The sequence below is a fragment of the Phacochoerus africanus genome, chromosome 11 (assembly GCF_016906955.1).
Source record: "Phacochoerus africanus isolate WHEZ1 chromosome 11, ROS_Pafr_v1, whole genome shotgun sequence".
NCBI classification, from domain to species: Eukaryota; Metazoa; Chordata; class Mammalia; order Artiodactyla; family Suidae; genus Phacochoerus; species Phacochoerus africanus.
The window spans coordinates 36,346,537-36,374,150 of NC_062554.1; the positions used below are offsets into that span (position 1 = coordinate 36,346,537).

At 36.5% G+C, this 27,614-nt stretch overlaps 1 protein-coding gene across 1 annotated transcript in view; it reads left to right on the forward strand.

Annotated features, from left to right (window-relative positions):
* The window catches only part of ATM (ATM serine/threonine kinase), a 125,046-nt gene that overhangs the window by 68,517 nt on the left and 28,915 nt on the right, over nucleotides 1–27,614 (forward strand). The window contains 20 exon segments of the mRNA XM_047752106.1: nucleotides 967–1,108; nucleotides 2,394–2,570; nucleotides 3,111–3,288; nucleotides 5,321–5,408; nucleotides 7,460–7,615; nucleotides 11,214–11,301; nucleotides 13,915–14,003; nucleotides 14,100–14,202; nucleotides 14,776–14,924; nucleotides 17,153–17,257; nucleotides 18,556–18,675; nucleotides 20,355–20,589; nucleotides 21,085–21,252; nucleotides 22,604–22,717; nucleotides 24,133–24,350; nucleotides 24,852–24,904; nucleotides 24,907–25,058; nucleotides 26,145–26,258; nucleotides 26,615–26,773; nucleotides 27,232–27,370. Of these exon segments, the coding sequence (XP_047608062.1) occupies nucleotides 967–1,108; nucleotides 2,394–2,570; nucleotides 3,111–3,288; nucleotides 5,321–5,408; nucleotides 7,460–7,615; nucleotides 11,214–11,301; nucleotides 13,915–14,003; nucleotides 14,100–14,202; nucleotides 14,776–14,924; nucleotides 17,153–17,257; nucleotides 18,556–18,675; nucleotides 20,355–20,589; nucleotides 21,085–21,252; nucleotides 22,604–22,717; nucleotides 24,133–24,350; nucleotides 24,852–24,904; nucleotides 24,907–25,058; nucleotides 26,145–26,258; nucleotides 26,615–26,773; nucleotides 27,232–27,370 (2,747 nt within the window).

Below are 27,614 nucleotides of genomic sequence, written 5' to 3' on the forward strand. Positions count from 1 at the left end.
ATCCGAGCCTTGTCTGCAACCTACACCACAGCTCACGGCAACACTGGATCCTTAACCCACTGAGCGAGGCCAGGGATCAAACCTGCATCCTCATGGATACTAGTCAGATTTGTTTCTGCTAAGCCACAGGGGAACTCCCAGGAACCAGGGTGTTTTTAACATAGAGGCCGCAGGAGCTACTGATGAATTGGATATTGAAGAGTGAGGGAAAGAAAGAGGAATGAAGGATAAATCCAAGCTTAGGGTTTATGCTTGTTTCTAAAAATGAAAAACCTAAAAGGAATTAAGCCTTGACTTGATAGCTCATCAGTATTTATAGCATTAGTATTATCTATGACATTTTTTGTCAGCTGTCATTTTTCACTACTCTTATATTGCAGCCTTCCTTTTCCTAATTTTTTGCAAAAGAAAAGGACTTTCAATTTTTTGTTAGAGGTTTTAGATGGCCTTACCTGATGATTCTCAACCAGCTTCTCATCAGAATAAATACATATATACTGTTTGCTTAAAGTTGTTCTAGATAATAATTCTATCATTTATAGGGCAATTCTATTCTGTCTTACCCCAAATTATTTGTACTTCTTAGAGAAAATGTTAATTAAAATACTTTTGTCTTGGGTAAATTAGTATTCTGTCATTCTCATGACTCATTAGTCAGTGTTATTTCCATGTATTTTTTATGAGTCTTTTTAATTTATAATAGTCATAATATAAACTTTATTGTATTGAATGAAGAGAATTGCTGTTACAGTGATTAATAATTCAAGGTTACTAAAACAGTATTAAAAATCCTTTGATAATTTTTACTCTGATGTTACAGAATTTTATAGATAAAAAATTTTCTAATAAATGTAAACGTTTGGTAACAAATTTAAAATTTAGATTTTTTTTCCATTGGGAGTTGCTTATTCATCAAGAATAATATTTGATATACTTTATGGCATTTGAATTGTATGTGTTTTTCAGTGTCAAAGTGCGATCAGCAGCTGTTACCTGTTTGAAAAGCATTTTAGCCACAAAAACTGGACATAGTTTCTGGGAGATTTTTAAGACGACGGCTGATCCCATGCTGACCTATCTTCTTCCTTTTAGAACATCAAGGAAAAAGGTCTCTCACATAAGAAGTGTTTATTGAATACCCACTGTATCTAGAACAGGTCTTTTTGCTGTGGAATATGAATATCAAATTGTTTAATTATACTAGTACTTAATATTTCTTGGAAATAATTCTGGCTGTGCTTTTTGAATCCAACGGATTTCTGTTTTTAATTACGGCAGTGTGGAGAGGCCGAGATCAGCAACCTAAAGAAAGGATAGTTGACTTGAGGAATAGGAGGAGTTCTTAATGATACACTTTTTTCCCATGAGTAGAAAACCCACACTTTGATCCCGTGAAAGCCATTGATCCTGGGTGTAGTTTATAGGTACTGTGGTCAACAAGCAAGTGTTTATTTCCATAGCATGTTGAAGTATCACAACCTCCTAGTGAGATTTAAGATGACCTATAGATTTCTCCCTTTTCCATGTTTATATCATAACAGGTTTCCACTGAAAGTACTCTATAGAGGATATCTAAGACCTCTTGCTTCTCCTTTATTCTAAGTATTTTTCTTTAATGTTTTCCTTTCATAAAGCAACTGAGATATATGCTGTTGAGTTTTCACCAATTTAAATTCAGGGCTTATACCCGTCATTGAAATAGTACTTTTAATGTATCCTAAATATAATTTTGGTCTTAGTGAAGTTATCAGTAATATAAACTATTAATAAAATGAAAAATATAACCTGTGAAACAGTGTAGGTTTTTTTATTTTTGGGGTTTGTTTTTTTTTTCCATACTCGTGGCATATGGGTTCCCTGGCCAGGGACTGAATTCGGGCCATGACTGAGACCTACACCACAACTGCGGCAATGCTGGATCTGTGGGCAGGGTTCTAAACCAAGCCTCTGCAGTGACCTGAGCCACTTCAGTCATATTTTTAACCCACTGTGCCACAGCAGGAACTCCACATTATAGTTTTAACATTTTAAAATTTCGTATCTTCTTGAAATCAATTCTGTATGGTAGATTTGGACTGGTTTTATACTTGGGACAGATGAGGCAGAGTTTGTGATTTATGTAATATGCCACTTGTGAGCTGAGAACAGAAGTAGAACTCACGTTTCCTGCTCTTTAGATCAGTAGTTTTTTTTTTTTTTTTTACCATACAACTGCCTCTCATGTAAATATAAATGTATTTAATTTTAAAAGGTAACTGATACCTCTAGATTTAATTTTAACTATATTTAGTTTTATTTGGAAACATTGTTTATGCTTCAATATTTATTTTGCATAGGAAAGATAAAATGTATTCTGATTCCCTTATTTACATTTTCTGATCACTTTTTTCTAGTTTTTAGAAGTCCCCAGACTCAACAAAGAAAGCCCTTTAGAAGGCTTGGATGATATTAGCCTGTGGATTCCTCAAAGTGAAAATCATGACATTTGGATAAAGGCACTGACTTGTGCTCTTTTGGATAGTGGAGGCATAAACAGTGAAGTTCTTCAGTTATTAAAGCCAATATGTGAAGTAAGAAGATTAACTAGTCTGACTTATTCCATTTCTACCTTTGTTTTTTTTCAACTGACCTTTCCCTTAATTTTCTCTACTTGTCCCATTCCATTTGGCTTTTGTGTACATGTTCATGGCCTTTATATCTAAAAAGAATACTCTGTACTACACATACCTTCATGCAGTATCCCTGTACTCCGCTATTGTGAATCCATCCAACAGGGCGTCTTTATTTGGCCACAACTTTATGCAATAGGTTTTAGCTGTGGGGGAGTTACTTATTAGATGAGTACTAAGTGAGAGCCTTGAGTAATTTGTTACTGTTGATTGTAAATTATTTATGTTAACCCAAGGTCTGCTCTAACTTATTTATATAAATAATGTTTACAAACGCACATCCTCATGGATACTGGTTGTGTTTGTTGCTGCTGAGCCATAACAGGAACTCCTTATCTGTCTCTTTTTAAAAAGTTTAATATAATAGTAACAGGGGGTGAAATTTTTAAGTAAAGCAGTTTTCACTCAAAACTATTGACTGGATGTGTTTGCTTTTTCTAGGTGAAAACTGATTTTTGTCAGACTGTACTTCCATACTTGATTCATGATATTTTACTCCAAGATACCAATGAATCATGGAGAAGTCTGCTTTCAACACACATTCAGGGATTTTTCACTAACTGTTTCAGACACTCCTCACAAACAAGCCGATCCACAACCCCTGCAAATATGGATTCAGGTATTCTGTTAAATTTCTTGAATTTATACCGTTAACATCTCAGTTGTATGGAAGGACATATTGCTTGAATCCCATCAAGGCAGTTTGTAGACTTAATTCCATGAGGTCTATTTTGTCGTCTATAGAGTGGAGATGAAAGTTGTAGCCAGTTTTCAGTGAGCTAATGTATGTAAAGCATCTAGTGTAATACTTGCCGCATGCTCCCCTTCAGTACATACTGACTGTTCCATTGTTATTAATGGGACAATTAATTGAGCATTTGGTGTGTGTCAAGCACTGTGCTTGGCACTGGCAATAAAGATGTGAACTAGACATAACCCTACATTTTAGCAACGGGGACAGCGCACAAATAAAGGCAACCATATAGTATAGGTACTGTGTTGGAGATAGGACAGAATTTTATATTAAAGCTCTGACCAGCTCATTTTTTTTAACAACTTTGTTTTTTAAATTGCAAAATCATTATTTATTGTGGAAAATATAGAAAAATAGCATATATTTTAAAAATTAAATTTACCCATAATTCTGTGATCTAGGATAACTACAGTTAACATTTGGTATGTATATTTCAGTTTTTTAAAACAAAAATTGGATTATGCTTTATTTACTTTTGTAACTTATGTACCTTTCATGCTGTGTAAGCAATATTTCTCATCCTAAGAGCGTATAGCAAGAGAGATGTCACCAGAAATTGGGCACGTATAATACATATACACACAGATGAGAGACCATTGTGGGTCAGCTGTTCAAATCTAAATTTGAAAAAAGAAAAAAAGAATTAACAGTAATATTAACTTACTGCCTTTAATACTTATTTTAATGTATTTTATATACAAGCATAAAATTCACTTATTGTATTTCAAGACCAATGCAGTTATAAGAAAAGTATGGATCCTTAACCCATTGAGTGAGGCCAGGGATTGAACCTGCTTCCTCATGGATACTAGTTGGTTTGTAACCTGCTGAGCCACAGTGGGAACTCCCTATTTACAACCTTTGAAAGGTAAAATCAGTTTTATTTTATGTCCACTTAGAGTGCCAGTATTTTTAGTGCTTAAATGAAAATTTGAACTTCACGTATAAAATCTATTCTTTAAAAGGAAAATAAATATAGATTTCTGTCAAATTAAATGTTTTTTTTCCTCATGTCTGTAAGTCTCACTGCCTTCACTTGAATATCCCAAGGACGTCTCAAATTCAACTGTCTGAAGGCAAAATTATCATCTTCACTTCCTTCCCCCAACCTATTTCTCTTATTAATGTGTACCTCTTCATTAAATGGCCTGCAGTTGTTTAAGCCAGAAACCTTTCACACGTGTCTCATCTTATCACCAAATCCTGCCAATTCTGTGTTATAAATAACATCAGTCCATCTATTTCTCTCTGTCTGCAGTACCTGCTTTCCAGCTCTGTGTTTCCCAGCACAATGAAATCTTTCAGTACATTCTCCAAGATCTTTTTTGTTTCAGACATTGTTATCACCATTGCCTGGAACACTCTCCTTTCTTCTTCTCCAGACGGCCCCTTTGCTCTTCTTTCAGATAGCATTTTTTTCTGTGAAACTCTTCTTGTTCAGAGTGGGTGCCTTTCGCTATGGTTTTCTAAGCTTTCCTCATCATAGCACCTCTTACACTGTGTTAAGAGTCTCTCAGGCTAGTCAGTGAGTTCTGTGTACTCAGAAATTATCTAATTCTTGGCTGTATAGTGAGTGCCTGTTACGTTAAAAATCCTAGATAAATAGTAATTGAATCAATACATTAAACCTCTATGGAAATAAAATATAAATTATAATTAAATTCTTACTTTTATTAAGAAAAGCAGTGACCTGAGTTACAGCAGTTGGCAGTGCCAAATCCTTCACTGCGAGGCTACCATGGAACTCCACAATAGTTTCTTTTAAAAGAAAAAGGAACACCATTAAATTCCATTTAACAGTTCATATTTATTAAGAACCAGTTCTGTGCTAGAACCTTGAAACAAAGTGCTTAAGCCAGTCTGCCTGGGACTGAGAGGAGATATCTTTGTTTGTCAGAATCAGAGCATGTTTTCCGCTGCCATTTGGATAAAAAATCACAAAGAACAATGCTTGCTGTTGTGGACTACATGAGGAGACAAAAGAGGTAATACGAATGTTGGTTCTTGAGTTTGGAAATTTAGAAGTGTAACCTGACATGCTGGCTGAATTTTCACATGATCATTTGAAGTAATGCTACTTCAAGGTGCTATATTTAATATGTGTGAGCTTATATCTCCTTGTAATGACCCATATTCAGGATGGTACTTTGGTGAAATCAACGTCAGGAACTCTGAATTATTTTCTTTTCCTTTCGCTTAATTGACTATATTGATTTACAGTGTGTGTTATTTTCAGGTGTACAGCGGTGTGATTCAGTTATATATATATATATATATATATATATGTTTTTTCAGATTATTTTCCATTATAAGTTATTACAAGATATTGAATATTGTAGGAACTCTGAATTCTAGTCTCAACTATGCTAGTAATAGTGTTATCTTTGCTAAATCATTCAGCCTTTTGGGGCTTTAGTTTATTTCATTTACAAAGTAACAGGAAAGGAGTAAGTGATGTTCCACGTTCCTTTTAGTTGCATTATTCCTCCTTTAACTTTTTTCTTTACTTTTGTCTCAGAAATATGTATCTTTTTTATGAAACATAAGTTTTCTTACTGTGTACCATGGTCCTCAAAAATCTGTGGTTCTATATAATAATACTATGATATGGTAGTGTTTATTTTCTTGATTCTGAGAATCGCTTTATAATATAGTAGTTTTGTTCCTATTATTTTTCTTTTTTCTTTTTTTTTGCTGCATCTGTGGCATATGAAAATTCCTGGGCCAGGGATGGAAGCCATACCACAGCAGCAACCGGAGCTGCTGCAGTGACAACACTGGATCCTTAACCTGCTGCGCTACAAGAGAACTCCTCGCTTACAGTTTTTAACAGTGATGGCAGGAATTGCTTGAAACGATGGTTGACTGATCTGTACTGCTTCAGAATTGGTCAGAACTTTGAAGAAATAGTGTAGTAGGCCTGTAACCTGAGTAGGTAGGCATTGAGGTCTCATTAATTTGTGCATTGGGAGTGGTAGTGGCTGATAAAGAATACAAGGGAATGGTGGGAGAAAAATGAAAAACTGTTTAACCTACATGCATTTACATCTGAAAAATTAACTCCTGTATTCCCATCAACCCTTTCTACCCCACTCTTAGAAATTTCTAAGTGTTCAGGCCTTTCCGTATCTTTGTTTCTGGTTAGAAAGTTACTTACTCACCATCTTGTTTTGTACTGAACCCTCTTGTGAGAAAGTCCATTAGAAGCTTTAACTATAGCTGGAAGCATCCCTTTTCTCAGTGTTGTGAGCAATTTCACCTCTGAATCATTCATTTGGTATTTATCATTGAGTTAAAATGGTACTGACACTGGTTGGCCTTGGAGAGATAAAATTTCTCAATATTAAGTTTTAGTTCTGAGTAAGACCGAAGAAGATTCTTTGAGAGAATATGAAAGAAACAATATTTTTGGAGTTCCCATTGTGGTGCAGTGGAAACAAGTCCGACTAGGAACCGTGAGGTTGCAGGTTCGATCCCTGGCCTAACTCAGTGGGTTGGGGATCCAGCATTGCCGTGAGCCATGGTGTCGGTCGCAGACGTGGCTCGGATCCCGTGTTGCTGTGGCTGTGGTCAAGGCCGGCACCTGTAGCTTCGAATAGACCCCTAGCCTGGGAACCTCCATGTGCCGAGGGTGCGGCCCTAAAAAAAAAAAAAAAGAAACAATGTTTTCATTAAATTGGCCACTTAAAAAGATTGGTGTGTGTTATCAGTTATTCTGTGTAGCCTATTCTTAGCCTGAGGTCTATGGATCCCTCAGTAGAGGGCAAGTATGAACCCCAAGTCTGTATGGGATTATGGTCCATAGCTTCTATCAGATTTTCTAAGGGGTGTGTGTGATCTACAAAGAATGACAGTTAGAGCTCTTCAGCCATGTTATCTCAGGTGTTTATAGCTTTAGATTGGGGATATGTGGTTTTGGTTATTTGAATGTAATTTTAACTAATACATGATACCATTGTATTCTATATCAACATACTTTTCTTTTGATATTGAAGTTAAAGAAGTGCTCGTGACTAGATTTAAAATATCTCTTTAGATCTTCTTCAGGCACAGTTTTTGACGATGCTTTCTGGCTGGAGTTGAATTATCTAGAGGTTGCCAAGGTGGCCCAGTCTTGTGCTGCTCACTTTACAGCATTGCTGTATGCAGAAATCTATGCAGATAAGAAGAACATGGATGATCAGGAAAAAAGGTAATGGCATTTGGAAGTTTTGATTTGTTAAATTGGTGTTGACCTTGTTTCATTAAAGGTATATATTAAAGACTTGTTTCACTCTTACTCTTCCATTTAAACAGTATTTTAGATAGAAGTTTACTACCTTTTAAAGAGAAATGATAATAAATTTGTTATTGATTAGAAATAAGTAATTCTACTCTGAAGTAGAGATGTTTATTGCTTAAGAATTATAAAAATTATACAGATAGCAAGCTCTTTAGAGGACAGAGATCATACTCATTTTTCTCTGTATCTCCCACAGTAACTAGCATTGGCAACTTAGTATCAGTGGTCAAGACTACTTTTCAAATGGTTTCAGTTAAATTGTTTCTTACTATTCCCTCAGTTTATTCAAGATCCATTTTACTTATTTACCAGAAGTAATGTAACTGATTGTTTTCTGTGACTACATCATTTTTATTACTTTGTTATCTCCCTGAAAGGTACTACTTTAATTTGCTTTTCCTTTGACTTAGAACTCTCATGAGAGTCTAACAAATATGATTTGAGGTAATTATGAAAAGTAGAAAACTCCAGAAAATAGCCAAGAAAGCTAAAGAGTAAAAAATGTAGTTTGTTGTCCCAGCTGCCCTCCTTAAATCTTCATTCATTTAAAATAGCTTAATGTTTATTTTTGTGGTTAGCCTCATTTTCACACTACACAATCACTCATATTACAAAATTGAAATAGCAAAAGTGTATCATTTGTATGCTATTTATTATTTCTACTTCAGATTGTCATTAAGCTGGAGCCCAAGCAGCATGGTTTTTGGACTGTGGAAAACCGGGAACCAAAATTCACATCCTAGTTCAAATATAATTAACTTAGTAGACTTGGATTGATTTCCTAACTCTCTGATTTGTTTTAATTTCTACTTTTTAATTGAGAACAATTAAAAATCTACAATATGTAGATATGTGTCCAGTACGTAATTGATATGTTCATGAATCCTTAGTCTTTGTATGAAGACAAGTATGTTGTCCTTTAAGTATGAGATAAGTAAGAAATTGATTTTTACCTACTCTTGGTCTTAAAAATTTGGCAAAAGGCTCGCATACTTAATAATAGTAATTATAATATGAATGTGCCTTAATATCTTGGTTCCATAGAATAATACTTTTTATGAATCAGGAGTGAATAACTGAGCTCTTACTTGAGTACAAAAAAAAAAAAGCACTTTTAATTTGACGGTAGGTGGTTATATAGAATGTGGCAGATTTTTGCATAATTGCTTGTTTAATAAGCTGTAGTGTCTCAATTTTATTCTGGCTAACTGAGGGAAAAAGTGCTTGACAAACTGGGCTTGCTATTTGCTTTGACAGTCCAGTTTTGATTTTTTTTTTTTTCAGGTGCCTCAGGGGAGGGCAAACAGATATGAGGTATATAGAGAGGGGAGGGAATGCTTATTTTCCTCAGTGACTCAGGTGAACTGAGACTTTTATAAATGTGAAGTGATCAGGAAAAGTATAAAAGCAAAATACTGATCAACAGTTTACAGGCACTGTTAAGTCAAAAAACCAAATTGCTCTCTTAGGTTCCTATTCAAATTATTTGATAGCAAAATGGCATATGGTGGGTATTCAGGAAAACATAGAAAGTTTTATTTTGTGAACTTGATCCTGAGAAAGCTTGAGCTCTCAAATCAATATCTGTAAATTTTTTTTTTTTTTTTGGCTTCACCGGCATGTGGAAGTTCTAGGGCCAGGTATCAAACCCGGGCCACAGCAATGACCCAAACTGCAGCAGTGACAGTGCCAGATCTTTAACCTGCTGTGCCATCAAGGATCTCCAGTATCCATAATTTTTTTTTTTTTTTTTTTAGAAAGAAGCTAGAACTCCTTCAGACAGGATTTAGACAAGAGATGTTAGTTCACAACCTTAGTCCTTTTAGATTTCCTAATACCTAAGGCAATGCCTGACAGAAATCCTGGCAACTCTGTTTTTTGCCTGGATGAATTATAGCTTTAGACTCAAAGTCATATCTTCTAATATTATCATTCCTACTTTCCAAATTCCTCCTCTAAAGAGTAACTTTTTTTTTTTGCATGACTTGCCAATAAGGAAAGTATATGTAAAATATATAAAGGCTATAAAGCAAAGTAGAATGTTGTCAATCAGTGGCCTCTGTGCTCCTCTGAGAGTTAAATGTTCTCTTGTGTTTTGTGGTGGTCATTTGTTTGGATGTTATCATGTGAGTAGGAACCTGTAAATATAGTTTAGTTTCCTTATCTTTGAGCTTCATAAGAAATTATATGTATACATTTCTACAATTTGTTCACTCAGATTTATCTATGTTTTGTGTTGCTGTAGTTGATTAATTTGTCATTGCTACATGGTGTACCAGTGGGAGCACATGCCACAATTCATTTACCTGTTCCCCAGTTAATGATATATATCTAGGTTAGAATTGCTGGGTTGCAGGGTATGCAGTTTTTGAATGTTATCAGATAGTGCTGCATTGTTTTTTAAAGTCATTATACCAACGCAGAAACATAGTTGGTAAAGAAATGGATCAGTAGGAAGCCTTATATTTGAAGAAGGGAGTCTAACTAGCACTATTTCTAGTTTGAGTAAAGAAAGTAAAGAAACTGATGGAGTTCCCATTGGGGACAGAGAAGCGAATCCGACTAGTACCCATGAGGACCCAGGTTCGATCCCTGGCATTGGTCAGTGGATCAGGGATCCGGTGTTGCCATGACCTGAGGTATAGGTCTCAGATGTGGCTCAGATCCTGTGTTGCTGTGGCTATGGTGTAGGCCAGAAGCTGCAGCTCCATTCCCTCTAGCCTGGGAATGTCCATATGCCACGAGTGCAGCCCTATAAAGCAAAAAAAAAAAGTAAAGAAACTGAAATGTCTGTAAGTAAATAGTAGAGGCACAATTCCTTCTGATAGTATTTATTTTATACATTGGATTATTTTTGTCATAAACACTGTGTAGCTGGCATGATTTTAGAATTGAAATTACTTATTATGGCACTGAGTATCATATATATAAATGCATGTGTAAAGCTAATGCCTTGGAGTAGACAAAGCTGAGTTCTAATTCTGACTATCACTTATTAATTTTATTTAACTTATTGTAGGATCCTACTATCTGAGGTAATGAAATTACCAAGAAGTGATCCACTTCCTTCTCAACACTTAGTATTATCAAGACCTCTTAATTTTGCCTAAGTATCAGGTGTTAAGTGGTGTCCCAAACGTGGTCTTTATTTGTGTGCCTGTGATTGTTAATGAGGTTAAATTTCAGGCAGAACCCCTGGCAGGACATTTAGGAATTGGACTCGGGGGCATCTGGTTTATTTTTAAACAGGCCTGTCTCTATAAATAAGTATATTTTGGCATAAGCCTTCCCACAGGTGAGACTGTCATTAAGATGTAATTCTCACTCAAAGGATTAATACAAATTCCTTTTCTATTCTAGACCTAAATGGTGTTGTTTTCAAGTATGAATGGTTCTTTATTTTATTTGTGAACTTTGTTAGTTTTTTCTGTCAAAGTCTATAGCATATGTATTAACAAGCTTCAAAGTAGTACATTCCCACTAAAAGAGGTGCTCTTGTGACAAACAGAAGCCTTACATTTGAAGAAGGAAGCCAAAGTACAACTATTTCCAGTTTGAGTGAAAAAAGTAAAGAAGAAACTGGTATAAGTTTACAGGTAAATATTATAGACCCTATTATAAGTAATATTTGTTCTATACTTGGAATTATTATTTTGTTACACAGACTATATAGACTTGATTTGTCGTTCAGTTTTCAAAATAAAGTTACTTTTTGGACTGAGTGTCACATACATAAATTCATGGTTGGGGCTTAGGCTTTGGAATAGACAAACCTGAGTTCTAATCCTGAGTCAACCACATAGTTGTATAGTCTTGCATAACTGAGTTCCTTTATCTGAAAGCTGGCAGTAAAATCACCTATATCTCATAGGGTGAATTATTTATTTATTTATTTAGTCCCTTTTTTTTTTTTTTTTTTTAGCACTTCACCTGTGGCATGTGGAGGTTCCCAGGCTAGAGGTTCCTAGGCCGCTGGCCTACACCACAGCCACAGCAACGAGGGATGTGAGCTGCATCTGCAACCTACACCACAGCTCATGGCAATGCCAGATCCTTAATCCACTGAGCGAGGCCAGGGCTTGAACCTGCAACGTCAGGATTCCTAGTCAGATTCATTTCTCTGCACCACAACAGGAACTCCTCATGGGGTGAATTTATACCAAGTATTTTTTGCTACAGTACTCTGTCCATTTTCTTTTTGGTACTTAACTTTTTTTTTTTTTTTTTGGCCATGCCAGCAGCCTGTGGAAAGGCCTGGGCCAGGGATCAAACCCATACCACAGCTGTAACCAGAGCCATAGCAGTGTCAAACCTGCTGAGCCATGAGGAAACCCCACACTTAAAATTTATAATTGTATATTTATTTGTTTATCATATGTCACATCTCAGGGCAGATTGCTTCTTCTATTAATTTTTTAATGTTTACTCTTAAATTGACTCATTCCTAACTGAATTTTTTGGTCAGCTCATTCCTATAAAATGACAGTTTCATTTTCTTCCCTTGCTTAACCTCTGATCTTCTCTTCTCTGGTTTGCTTCAATGTGCCTCTTACTTCGACAAAAGAGAAGCCATAGATAGGAGGTCCCACTATGTCCCACGACGTAGAAATCTCCCTGCACCTGCTCCCATTGTAATCTTTCCTCTTGTTCAAGCAGAGAAAGTTTCTAATTCTCTCCTTCTTTCTGTGTTTTGGTTTTCATCACTCTTTCTCAGAACCTTTATTTTTCATTGTGCTGTGCTCCCTCTGTGTATTTCCAAACTTTTCCTATTAAAATCATCCCCCTTCAAATGGACACAAAATCATTTCCCTCTTCTCTACGTTCTCTTTAAGGTGACACCCCCGTTTTTTTTCCTCTGTTCCCATCATAGCCAAACCTTGTGAAAGATTGTCTATATTTGTTGCCTCCATTTCCCTTCCTTCTTCTCTCTCCACTGAAGTAGCACTTGCTAGTGTTGTCCATAAACTTCATGTTCCTAAGTCTAGTGGTCACCTTTCATTCAACTTCTTAGTGTTTCATCAACATTTAACACAGTCAACCATGCCTTGCTTGAAATATGTTCTGTCTGCCTTTTTGATCCCATTCTCCTGATTTTTCTCTTCCCTTTCTTGCTTCTTTATAGTCTTATCCTCTTTTGCTAAGTTTTTGGAGTATTTCCTGTGCACCAGTCATTATGTTAGGCTTTGGGACAGAATGTTTCAATACTGAGGTCTTGATTGCATGTTTATGAATAGAAAGAGTTTGATTAGAATAATGGAATTATGCCAGTATCACTTTGTGTTTAGAAAATATTGGAGGAGTTCCCATTGTGGCTCAACAGGAAACAAATCTGACTAGCATCCATGAGGATGCAGGTTCAATCCCTGGCCTTGCTCAGTGGGTTAAAGATCTGGCGTTGCCATAAACTGTGGTATAGGTCATAGACGTGGCTCAGATCCTGAGTTGCTGTGGTTGTGGCATAGACCGGCAACCGTTGCTCCGATTTGACCCCTAGCCTGGGAACTTCCATATGCCACAGGTGTGGCCCTAAAAACCAAAAAAAAAAGAAAGAAAAGAAAACATTTTCTGGAGCTAGCACCATTAAGATAGTTAAATTGTTTGATCAGTTTTCTCTGCAATGCAGTTTCAAATATTATTTCTGTTTTCCATTTTAATTTTATTTCACTGAGATTATTTTAAACAGAATCAATTCTTTCCTGAGTAAATTTTATAATGAAGTTTTAAGTCATCAAGCCACTTCTTTATCCATATCACCTTTTACCAATTATAACATAATGCAAAAAAAAAAACCAAAAAACATAATGCTGTTTTGAATTTCCTGTCAAAGAAAAACTTATGGTTTTTATTTTTACCAAATTGTGTTTTCAAGAGTTAGGCTTTTCAGAACTTCATTTTCCCATGTCCAGTTTTAGCTGTTGACAAGCTTGTTTACTTGTGTTTTTACAATTATTTTTGCATATGTTAAAAGCCTGGTAGGTTAGGATTTATTTCTTAAATTGTGAGCAGTCCACAGTCATTGTGTTGTCTGGCATCAGTTTGTTGTGCTGCTGATCCATCCTTTTAGTATGTATTTCAATATCATTATATTTTACTTTTATAACAATATTCAGAGTTGAGAGTTACATGTTGGTAACGATAGAGTTTCAAATTTGCTAAATTCCTAAGCTCATGTTTTTCCCCTCCAATTTTTGTTGTTTCCACATTTTTAGGATCTGCTTTTAGAAATCTACAGAAGTATAGGAGAGCCAGATAGTCTTTATGGCTGTGGTGGAGGGAAAATGTTACAGCCCCTTACTAGGTAAATTGCTTTTTTCTAGATAATGCTATAGTAATTTTGCTATGAAGTTACATGCATGTAGGACTCTATAAAGCTTTTAAAAATATTTTCTTATAGACTACGAACATATGAGCATGAAGCAATGTGGGGGAAAGCCCTGGTAACGTATGATCTTGAGACAGCAATCTCTTCATCAACTCGCCAGGCAGGAATTATTCAGGTACTTTTGTTCTGCTTTGGTAAAACACTGTAGTGATCAGAGTATTTCAGTATGTCAGTGGAATATTTATACAACCAAATAGATTCTAGCGATAAGCTTTGAATGTTATTTGTTTTTCAGACACTGGGATAAAAACTCAGAGGGATACACAGGGTAAATTGGAAAGGTCACTGACCTGAATGATATTTTTGTAGATTTGTTGGTCATAATATCATTAGCTAACGATAGAAGACATTTCTTGACTATGTACAATGTGCCCGCTAGTGAATTTAGTCCTTTGTATGGAAAATCTCATGTAAGCTATTTCTCCTAGCTGACACTAGAATTTGTTCCAGAAGTTATCATTTCTGTTACTGGCTAATATTCCTTAGCCATTCTTTTATCAAATATCAGAGCCTTTGAACTCCATCATTGTGTTTTGGGGAGAACACAGAAATAGTATTTGGGGACTTTAAGTGATATTGTGAACTACTAAAATTTTAAAGTTATTTTTTATGTTTGATTGCTATTTTTTGTTTCTCTGATTTTTTGTTATTTTTGATTACTGACTTTTTTTTTTTAACCCTTGCTCAGGCCTTGCAGAATTTAGGGCTCTGCCATATTCTTTCTGTCTATTTAAAAGGATTAGACCATGAAAATAAAGAGCAGTGTGCTGAACTCCAGGAACTTCATTATCAAGTGGCCTGGCGGAATATGCAGTGGGACAGCTGTGTTTCTGTCAAGTAAGAATTCAGACATCTTTTATTGCTATTTCTATAGTTACAAATAATAAACTGTTTTTGTCTTGCTCTGTGAATGTGTTGGGAGTTGTGTTTTTATGTTTTGTAGATGCTGTTAGCTACAGGTACGCCTAAATGTTTAAATAAGATAGTAATAGGGACTTCCCTTTGCGGCTCAGCAGGTTAAGAACCTGACTAGTATCCATGAGGATATTGGTTTGATCCCTGGCCTTGCTCATTGGATTAAGGATCCAGTGTTGCCGTAAGCAAGCTGTGACATAGGGTTGCAGTGGCAGCAGGGCTTAGATCCAGCAGCACTGCTGTAGCTGTGGTTGTAGGCCAGCAGCTGCAGTGTATGTAAGCTTGAATTTCACTCTTTTTTTCTATTGGGGCACCTTCACCTCCATCTCAAGATATTTTTGAAAATAGAAATATGAAAATTATTTTCTCATAAGGATCTTCTTACTTATTGTTTATAAAACCTAAGAAAAATAGTCATTTCCCTTCTCACTCCCTGCCACAAGCATTTTAGTTTGTCAGATGTACTTTTATTGGCTAGATGGTACACAAAAGACTGTTTCTCTTTATTTGTGAAATATTTTCTTTTATATAAAAATACTGCTATATCACTAACATGGGGAGATAATGTTTATAACCTGCATGTAAGATTACCACGTGTTGTGAATGAAAACCTCAACACCTAAGCTGATAAAAGGTTGTGTATTTATATAAAAAGTCACTTGATGGTTTAAATCAAAAATTAAATCATATTAATTGTATGTTTAATTGCTTTTGTAGAAAAAAGTTTTTGTTAATTAGAATGTCTTTCAGATTTAAAACTGTTAGATGCTTTTACTTTAGAGATATGCTCTCATCTTTTAAAAATATTTTGCTCTGTGAACTGACTCCTACTTGCCTCTGTAAATTTTCATGAGCTCTTTTCCCCTTGTGTACTCTATTTCAGCCACATAGGCCTGCATGCTTTTCCATTAGGCCAAGCTGTTCATACTTAAAAGCCTTAAACGTATCTTCCTTTTTTCCCTGTTACCATGACGGTAGTAGCTACTTGTTACTCAGAGTGTAGTTTAGTAATGTTGCCAAAACTCAGCCTATCTACGGGTGCCAAATAGAAACACAGGAGGTAGAGTTTGGGCAAAGGAGAAAAACAAAATAGCTTTATTGCCTTAAAGACTGCGCCCTCTTTGGGAGAGAATAGGAAGTGGTTTTATTTTATTTTATTTGTCTTTTGGGGGCCGCACCCATGGCCTATGGGAGTTCCCAGGCCAGGGGTCCATTCAGAGCTGTAGCTGCCGGCCTACGCCTCAGCCATAGCAGTGCGGGATTCGGGCCGTGTCTGTGACTTACACCACAGCTCACAGCAACGTCAGATACTTAACCCATTGATTGAGGCCAGTGATCGAACCCATATCCTCATGGATCCTAGTCGGGTTTGTTAAGCACTGAGCCACAACGGGAACTCCCAGCAAGTGGTTTTATATTTGGCCATAGAAAATAGGGCCACAGGTAAGGATCAGTGTAGATGCAAGCTTTCATTTTTCTTCAGAGTTGGTATTTAGTGGCTCCAGGATGGGCTCTGATGGTCCTCCTTCTCTGGTTTTCATTTGTTAGGGGTTTTAGATCTTTGTAAGAGCTCAGATATTGTTATGTGCATCCCTTGAAGAGGTAGCAGGACCCTACCCCCAAGGCTGCACTATTGTCTCTTGACTGCTCCTCCTTGGTCTCTGCATCCTATATCTTTCCTGATGATCACCTGTTTGAACCTGCCCTTGGAATTCAGTGAAAGTCTTGGAGGCTGAAGCTTATTCCCTAAAAACAAGAAATGGGGGACACAGAAAGTCTTGTGCCCAGGAGCCCCATAAGGCCCTGCTCAGTTTCAATAATGTGACATATTCAGAGGACCTTTTCTGACCATTCATTCTAAAGTAGCCACCCAGTCATTCTGTTTTGTTATCCTCTTTTACTTTTCTTCATATCCTTTGTCACTGCCTGATATTTTTCTTATTTATTGTCCATCTTCTTCAAGCCAGAGCATAAATTCCATGAGAATAGGGACCTGATCTGACTTGTCCAATAATGGATCCCTTGCATCTAGAATCGGGTGTCTAGTACCTTTTAATTTAAAATTTTACCTTTTGATATATGAATCTGTGTATCTTAGGATTCTCTGTTTTTAAATATACTTTTTCTTCCTTGTTTTAACTGTCTCACAGCAAAGGAATGGAAGGAACCAGTTACCATGAATCATTGTACAATGCCCTGCAGTCTCTAAGAGATAGAGAATTCTCCACCTTTTATGAAAGTCTCAAATATGCCAGGTATTATAAGAGTTATTGTCCTTTAACATTTAATGTCGTGGCTTCTTTTCTGAAAACTTGACGAATAATTTCAACACAACAGTTCACATTGGCGAAGGGATAAGGACCTGGTGGCTGTGGTCAGGATGTTTCCTTGCCGTTTCCTTTTCTCTCTTTAAAACAATTACCTATGTAATCCATAGTTTATACTAATCAGTGTTGGAACTCAAAACAGTGCAAAAATGGGAGGAAGTAATTCAACAATGAGCAATTTCAAGGCTTTTACAGGTCTGAGAAATGAGGTGCTCAGATGAATTTTACGTTTTACAAACATGTTTTCATAAGAATTATGAGTGTGCCTCTCTTAATTGTTTTCTGTAACTTGAAAAAGTATTCTTCATGTTTTAAATGTTTATATGTGAGAATTTTTAATGCATAATTGTAAAATATGTATATGTTCATGTATACACACATATGCTTATATATATATAGTACCAATATTATCTTTTAATTTTTTGTTTTAGATGTGAGAACATGCTAATATGTTAAGTACTTACATAAACTGTTACATTAATTTTTTCTTATGTAATACCTTTTTCTTTGCTTATGTGGTTCAAATATATTCTTTCCTTTAAAAAAAAATCTTCCTTTTGGGAACTTTCATCAGTTATTTACACTGAACCCTCCAGAAAGTCTTGTTTCCCACTCCTTGGCTTTCTTCCTGGGCCATTCTCCTGAGACTTTTAATCTTGTCTCCCCTAGTAGTTTTATGGCATTTACCTCTCTTAACATTAGTGTTCTTTTTATAAACTGGTCACTAATGTCAATTCTTAAAGGCTTGTTATGAGGCGCAAATGAGACAATGCCAAGAAAGAACCTAACTATAGCAGGCTAAACAAATGTAACGCTTTGTTGTTGTTGCTTAACAGTAGTTGTGACCCAATAATTGTGTATTTTATTACAGAAATAATAAGCTACCATTTAAGTGCTTATGTGGTAGCCACTTTGTTAAGCCTTTCCCGAATGTATTCTCTAATCTTCAACATAATTTTAGAAGTGCAGTAACTTAGGTTCAGAGGAATACAGTAATGTGCTCAAAGTTATACAGTCATTACTGGTAAAACTGGGATTTAGATATAGGTCTGTATGAGTGTGAGTTTTACTTGGTTTGCACTGCTTTATGCTGGTGCTTGTGAATATTGGTATTATTAGGTCGACAGCAAGGCCTATAATGAGAACTCTTTAGTAATAAATTTGAACTTTTATGTTCCTGGACACCTCTTCTTAGTTCTCATGTGTCTTGTCTTTTCTGCCACTAGGGTTAAAGAAGTGGAAGAGTTGTGCAAGGGCAGCCTTGAGTCTGTGTATTCCCTCTACCCCACACTTAGCAGACTGCAGGCCATCGGAGAGCTTGAGAACATTGGGGAGCTTTTCTCAAGGTAGGTGGTTCAAATGACTCTATATCCCAAAGTGCAGCCTTTCTGTTACCAGCAGTGATTTTATTTATTTATTTATTTGCTTTTTAGGGCTGCACCCCCACCATATGGAAGTTCCCAGGCTAGGGGTCGAATCGGAGCTGTAGCTGCTGGCCACAGCCACAGCCACAGCAGTGAGGATCTGAGCCCTGTCTGTGACGTACACTGCAGCTCACGGCAATGCCAGATTCATAACCTACTGAGCGAGGCCAGGGATCGAACCCGCATCCTCATGGATATAGTCAGATTCATTTCTGCTGTGCTGCGACAGGAACTCCCAAGAGTGATTTTAAAATAAAAACTATATAGAGACCATCCACAGGTTTCTTTCATTTTATCAAGATAGTCTAGTCAGGAGTTTCCATTGTGGCACAGTGGAAACTGAATCTGACTGGTAACCATGAGGTTGCAGGTTTGATCCCTGGCCTCGCTCAGTGGGTTAAGGATCTGGCATTGCTGTGAGCTGTGGTGTAGGTTGCTGACGCAGCTCAGATCTGGCATTGCTGTGGCTGTGGTTGTAGGCCAGCAGCTGTAGCTCCGATTGGATCCCTAGCCTGGGAACCTCCATGTGCCGGGGGTGCAGCCCTCAAAAGACAAAAGACAAAAAAAAAGAAAAATAGTTTGGTCAATTATCTTGTTAAAGTAAGCATTTTCAAAAATACTCATTGTAAAAATTCAGGTTTTTTTAAAATTTAGCTTTACCGGGAGTTCCCGTTGTGGCGCAGTGGTTAACGAATCCGACTAGGAACCATGAGGTTACGGGTTCGGTCCCTGCCCTTGCTCAGTGGGTTAACGATCCGGCGTTGCCGTGAGCTGTGGTGTGGGTTGCAGATGCGGCTCGGATCCCGTGTTGCTGTGGCTCTGGTGTAGGCCAGTGTCTACAGCTCCGATTCGACCCCTAGCCTGGGAACCTCCATGTGCCGCAGGAGCGGCCCAAGAAGTAGCTAAAGAGACAAAAAAAAAAAAAAATTTAGCTTTACCGTAGTTATCTCTTGATAGCATTTCCTCTGTTCTAGAAAAAATTGTTTCCTCTTATTTTTGCCATAGCACATTATACTCCATCTGTTTGAGCGCTGCACTGCATTTGTGTCAGTCTGTGTATACTCTGCCATGCTATCCTAGAAGTGCCCTAGTAGGTAATGAATGAGTTTACTTCATTCCCTTGCTGACTGTCCTCTTCTACTACAGAGAGCAGTGAAGCCAGACTGTGAAGTGTAGGTGTTCTGAGTAACAGGCCTGATGAATATGTTCTCATTTCAGAAGAATATATATTTAGAAATGCTGCTTTTTTGTGAGGTTAAAGAATATTTTTAAGAAAATCTTGGAAGTATAATTTATAAAAATATTGAATCACTATGCTCTATACCTGAAACTAACATAATATTGTAAATCAATAATACTTCAATTTTAAAAAAGAAAGAAAATCATTAACAATATTCGTCACCTATGTGGGTTCGCTGTTGACTGACAGTTAAAGGTCTGCGCATATTGTAGATTTCTTATTTTGGATTATTTAGAAGATCCAGTCACGTTACTGCAAAAATCCCTTTATGTTTGTTGTATCTTAAGTTTCAAAACCTGCATAATAGTAATTTTTTTTTTCATTTCTCTTGCTTACATGAACTCTGTGATTTGGCTTTCAGATCAGTAACAGATAGGCAACCCTCTGAAGTATACAGTAAGTGGTGGAAACACTCCCAGCTTCTCAAAGACAGTGATTTTAGTTTTCAAGAGCCTATAATGGCTCTACGCACAGTCATTTTGGAGATCTTGATGGAAAAGGAAATGGAAAACTCCCAAAGAGAGTGTCTCAAGGACATCCTCACCAAGCACCTTGTAGAACTCTCCCTACTAGCCCGAACTTTCCAGAACACTCAGGTAATCAGATTTAAAACTACGTCAGCTCACCTATTGGCCTTTCCTTTTTATTTCCCAGAAAATAGAAAGTGTAAGTAAGGAAGGAATGTCATTGAGAAACAAAGATTGCTATCAAAATATTATATAGCATCATTGTTTAAGATTTCCCAGATTGTAATTAAACCTGAGTTTGAGTCTTGAACAAGGTATTGCTTCTTTAACCCTCAATTTCCTGGTTAAAAATGAGAAGCTACTAACCCTACTGTATTTATAACAACTCTGATTTTAAGTACTGTGTGTATGCATATACTATATATATATGTCTGTATACAATGAGAAAAAGAAGCAGACATGAGGACTGGGAAGGCAGTGAGAAATTAAGTGCATTAAGACAGTCCTGACAGATAGTCAAGTCCTATCTTGAATGGTAGTGAGTGGTAGTGACTGCTTTTATTAGTAGTAATGGTAGTGGTATAATGATAGTGTATTTATTCTCATTTGTCATTTTCATTTCAGCTCCCTGAAAGGGCAATATTTCAAATTAAGCAGTATAATTCAGCTAATTGTGGAGTCTCTGAGTGGCAGCTGGAGGAAGCACAAGTATTCTGGGCAAAAAAGGAGCAGAGTCTTGCCCTGAGTATTCTCAAGCAGATGATCAAGAAGTTGGATGCCAGTTGTACAGAGGTTCACTTTTTTTATTGACTGAATTAGCATTGTACTATTTTATAAGAATTACTATGCATTAAAATATTTAAATGTGTTGAAATAACTACCAATTTTATTAAGCTTTGAAATTACTAATCCATGAATAAGATGTAAAAAGAAGTCTTAAAAATTAATATTTGTAAAAGAAGTTTATAAAAGTATTCATTTTTCCTGTTTACAAAATTTCTATTAGTCCATCTTGTGTTAGATTAATTTATCCCAATGTTAAGTCTTATTTTTTTTTTTAACTTTATATGGTGTTCAAGAAGGGTATGTGGAAACAAAGATGAAATAGTTACTATAAATCTGAAATGACATTAAAAAAAATGGAAGTTAATGCATGAGAGAACAAAGCAAGTTGAAATAATTAGTTTGTCAATCCAATTACCTTGAAAATATCATGTCTAATATTTTATCTAATATCATCTATATTAGTTATTGTAAACTTGTGTCTTCAGCTCTATCTCCAGCATACGATGGGACAAAGTAGCAGCATTTGTAGGAATCATGAAATTTTTAAAGGTTCGGCCACAGTGGTGTCCTTCTGATAAACCCCTACTTAGTGACTATCAACTTATTGTACTTTTATATAATGGGAACTTGCATGACATCCTCCTTTATTAGAGCATCATTGTACCAAAGCCCTGGGAGCTCATTTGACATGATGTTTAAATACTGCTTAACAGCATGGGCCCTGGAATTACCTCTCCTCTTTGTACCTCAGTTTTTATTTTCTAATTAAGGATAATAAAAGTGCTTATTTCTTTTTTTTTTTTTGTCTTTTTGTCTTTTGTTGTTGTTGTTGCTATTTCTTGGGCTGCTCCCGCGGCATATGGAGGTTCCCAGGCTAGGGGTCGGACTGGAGCTGTAGCCACCAGCCTACACCAGAGCTACAGCAACTTGGGATCCGAGCCGCGTCTGCAACCTACACCACAGCTCACGGCAACGCTGGATCGTTAACCCACTGAGCAAGGGCAGGGACCGAACCCGCAACCTCATGGTTCCTAGTCGGATTCGTTAACCACTGCGCCACGACGGGAACTCCCCAAAAGTGCTTATTTCTAATGGCTTATTTCTAAAGCCATTTAGAAGATGCCTGGCATCTAAAAGAACTCAAAAATGTGAACTGCTCCAATAATGGTAGTATTAATAAGTGGTAGAGGATGATTATTTTATAAACCTACATATTTGGAATTATTAGGATAGTTGTAAGGTAAAAGCAAATGAGGAAAAAACATTTTTAATGTGCTTTTTTATTCAGTATACAAAAGATCTTTTCGTATAGTCATGATAATGAATTATATTTTAAGATTTTTGCTTTTATATGCAGAATGATCCCAGGCTAAAACTTATATACATAGAATGTCTACGAGTTTGTGGCACCTGGTTAGCAGAAACTTGTTTAGAAAATCCTGCAGTCATCATGCAGACCTATCTAGAAAAGGTAAGATTTTTGAGCAACCATTAAGAGAGTTGTTTAGAATTAATACATTTGATCTTTTTATTGGGACCAAGTATATTTCAAATGATTTCACTTTTCTATATATTATTGTAGTCCTGTATACTCTTTAAGGCAGCATGAAACAATATATTTCATTATATATATATATATTAAGGAGCATATTTTGAAAGTAAGCCCAAATATGTCTTCTCTCTACACCCACCACCAGCGACTCTTTTTTTTTTTTTTGGTCTTTTCCACCGGCCTACGCCAGAGCCACAGCAACGCAGGATCCGAGCCACGTCTGCAACCTACACCACAGCTCACAGCAACGCTGGATCGTTAACCCACTGAGCAAGGGCAGGGACCGAACCCACAACTTCATGGTTCCTAGTCGGATTCGTCAACCACTGCGCCACAACAGGAACTCCTAACAAGTTATTTTTGATAATTTCTCCACATATTTATCTGTAAAAATAGCTGACTAAGGAGTATTCAAGTCAGGCTTTATTATTCACTTTTAGCCCAACCCTCCAAGTAGGATGGACTCCAGTCCTCTCCCTACTTTTGACCTTCCTGTTTCTCTGTCTTTAACAAGTTTTAACAATAGCTAGTTTAACAAATTTTAAAAAGAGCTAATTCACCAAATAAATGAACATTAAAAGCATAATGTGTGGAGTTCCCGTCTTGGCGCAGTGGAAACGAATCTGACTGGTATCCAAGAGGATGATCCCTGGCCTCGCTCAGTGGGTTAAGGATCCTGAGTTGCTGTGAACTGTGGTATAGGTTGCAGACGAGGCTTGAATCTGGCGTTGCTGTGTCTGTGGCGTAGGCCAGCAACTACAGCTCCAATTTGATGCCTAGCCTGGGAACCCCCATATGCCATGTGTGGAACCTTAAAAAAAAGACCAATAAGTCAATAAATAAAGCATAACATTTTTAAAAAAAACTTTGTAGAACTTTTTGTTTTTGCATAGTTCTTTACAAATATTAGCTGTTGTGGTTATTTTTGCACTGTCAAGGTTCTTTTTGAAAAATCAAGAAAAGAGTTCCCAATGTGCTCAGCTGGTTAAGAGTCCAGTGTTATCTATATGAGGAGGCAGGTTTGATCCCTGGCCTTGCTCAGTGGATTAGGGATCCATTGTTGCTGCAAGCCATGGGGTAGGTCACAGATGCAGCTAAGATCTGGTGTGGCTGTGGCATAGGCCAGCAGCTGCAGCTCTGTTTTGACCCCTAGCCTGAGACCTTCCTTATGCCAGAGGTGTGGCCATAAAAAGAAGGGGGAAAAAGCTAAATTCATATAATTTAGGTTATATATATAAGCTAAACTTTAGTATGGATATTTCTTTAATCTGAGTAATTCTTCGGATGCATTTAATATCTGTAAATGTAATATAAATTGCTTGTGTTTTGTGAAGGCAGTGGAACTTGCTGGAAATTATGACGGAGAAAGCAATGATGAGCTCAGAAATGGAAAAATGAAGGCATTTCTCTCTTTAGCACGGTTCTCAGATACTCAGTACCAAAGAATTGAAAACTACATGAAATCATCAGAATTTGAAAACAAGCAGGCTCTTCTGAAAAGAGCCAAAGAGGAAGTGGGCCTTCTTAGGGAACATAAAATTCAAACCAACAGGTAATGAGGGATCTGCAAGTGACAAGATACACAGAAATATAGCAACTCTGTATACACGCAGAGATACAGAACCAGATAGGAATTCATGCTGTGGTTCTAAGCTGATTGTAGTATATTGATAATTAGCTTTTTGTTTTGCTCTTTTAGTTTTTTTCTATCTACATAGTTGAAAAAGAGATAGGGTTGAAATTAAATGGGGAAGAAGAAGTACCTATTTTGATGTAATTTAATCCTTTATTTAAACCTGCCTTTGGTCTATATATTTAGTGCAGGTAGAGAATAAAGCTAATGAAGTACGGTGGGTAGAGTCTGCTTTGTCCTTGGTTGCTTAGGATACTTTTGAAGTGTACAGACTTAAAGACAAAAGTTTAAGATTTTACCTTTATAATTCTTAGAATTTTGCTTTTTCTCCTGGGATGGACACTTGATTTTTCATTTTTGTTTTATATTTCGTATAAAATCTGATGGCTCTTGTGTTTTACTTTAATCATCCAATGTAAGATACACAATAAAGGTTCAGCGAGAGCTGGAGCTGGATGAAGGTGCTCTCCGTGCATTAAAAAGGATCGTAAACGTTTCTTATGTAAAGCAGTTGAAAATTACATCAATTGCTTATTAAGTGGAGAAGGGCATGATATGTGGATATTCCGTCTTTGTTCCCTCTGGCTTGAAAATTCTGGAGTTTCTGAAGTCAATGGCATGATGAAGGCAAGTTTTCTTTTTCAACCCAATATTCTACTCTGTGCTTTAAAAGTTTAGACATAAGCCCCTCAATGTCATGTATTTTGTATAATTTGTATCCTTGACACATGGTTCAGAGCTCTACACAAGGTGTTTGATCAGCTCTAATGATAAGGATTTATGGGGAGTTTCCTGTTGTGGCTCCGTAGTTATGAACCCAATTAGTATCCATGAGGATGTGGGTTTAATCCCTGGGCTTGCTCAGTGGATTAAGGATCTGGCATGCCACAAGGTAAGGTGTAGATCGCAGATGTGGCTTGGATCTTGCGTTGCTGTGGCTGTGGTATAGGCCAGCAGCTGCAGCTCCGATTGGACCCCTAGCCTGGGAACTTTCTTTTCCTCTGTCTTTGCAATTATCATAGGAAAGTACCCCAAATGGGAGATTGGGAAAGCAATTGAAAACGATGTGATTATTCTTTTCTGTTTTGTTTGTTTGTTTTTACAGTAAATTACTTAAAAAAGATTTTAAGAAAGCATTAAAGTAGCAGCATTTTGTAAATTTTTATTTAAAAATCTTAGATTTTATTGATGACACCTAATATTAAAGATATGTTGACAAGATATATATAGGCAATCAGTTTGAAACTTCAAAAGTAAAATGGTCTTCCGGCTGAGAAAAATGATAAGATTCATCATAGACACAACCAGTCTAGTGTACATTAGATCTTATTACTTTTAGCATGTAGGAAAAAATAGTTATTCCGTCTTACTCATGCTGACCTCTCAGTAGTTCAGATCACAGTCGTCCTCAGATCCTCATTTGTCCCCCTTGGATTCACTGGAATATAAGCAGTGCCAAGTATTGCAGTTCTGAATACACTTTAATTTAGATTCAAATATTATGACTTAGCAATGAATCAATCTAGAATAACCACCAGAAAGACTTTAAAGTAAATGATGAGGAAAAAAAATGTGGTTAGTGAAGTTTTACTAACACCCTCTAGATGACTGCACCAGTAGAGGAGCTTTATCTTAGAGTAATTTATTTACTTAGATGTGATACTGTTTGAAATGCATTGCTTTTTAATTTTGTATTTTTTTTTTTAATGGCAGAGAGATGGAATGAAGATCCCATCATATAAGTTTTTGCCCCTCATGTACCAGTTGGCTGCTAGAATGGGGACCAAGATGATGGGAGGCCTAGGATTTCATGACGTCCTCAATAGTGTAAGTAAACGTGACCTTCACGGCGCAGCTGCTGTCCTTTTTTGTTATTATATGCTACTGCTCCACTTTAGGACGTGGCATCCAGGATGGTTTCCATCAGCCTATTTATTATGTTAAATAAGGGCGAGAATAAAGATTTCCTTGTGTCTCCTCATACTCCACATTAGTTAGTTTCTCCCTTTCTAATTCTTCGTGTCCCTTTGTCTCTTGTCTGTCTCACACACACACATACCACTCACTGCAGTATCTAGGACAGTAACACCTATCTTAATGTTCAGCCACATTTGAAAGTTTATGGATTTTCTTTTTTTGTTTGTTTGTTTCCATAGAACTAACAGTTCTTAATTTTATTACAGCTCATCTCTAGAATTTCAGTGGATCACCCTCATCATACTTTGTTTATAATATTGGCCTTAGCAAATGCAAACAAAGATGAATTTTTGACCAAACCAGAGGCAGCAAGAAGTAGTAGAATAACTAAAAATGCACCTAAAGAAAGCTCTCAGCTTGATGAGGTATTTAGATTGAACATGTATACCTTTTTGAATTGTGATATTTATTTTTTCCCAAAATATCCTTTCTTAAGTCTCAGGGATTCTAAAAGTATGCTGTTGACAAACATTGAGTTTGCAAATCCTTTGTTACTAAAATGGCACCTAAAATTGGTTTAAAAATCTTGAGTATTTCTCAAAGCATAGGAGATATCAATAGTATTTTGCCCTTTTTCCTCACATCAGTGAGCTAAGAAAATACTGATTTTACAAGGCATCCAAGGCATTTACTCTTGAGGCTATTATAACTTTGATGTGCTGCATTCATAATAAGGTGACTGTTTTGTTTGTATCTGAGGGATTATAATCTTTCCATCGTCTAGATATGTGTATAAATTCTGTTTTTCCTTTTTTTATTATAACTCTGAAACGTTTGAGTTATATTTGCTTATGTACTATATTTTGTTTGTTTTTATTAATAGGATCGAACTGAGGCTGCAAACAAAGTAATATGTACTCTCAGAAACAGGAGACGTCAGATGGTCAGAAGTGTTGAAGCACTCTGTGATGCTTACATTATATTAGCAAACTTAGATGCCACTCAGTGGAGGACTCAGAGAAGTATGCGATTTGAAAGAAGGAGCATTGCTTTCTTGCGGTGTTATTCTCTGTAGGGATATATTAATTACAGAGCCTAATGATGTAAATCTGTTCACCTCACACACACTAATTATAGATATGACAGAATTGATGATTACAACTCACAGATGATCCAACTCACAGATAAACCTTTTTTTTAATCTAATAGCTTCAACGCCCTCCAGTCAGTTTTTCACTTAATATCTTTTGTTAGAACTGGTAACAG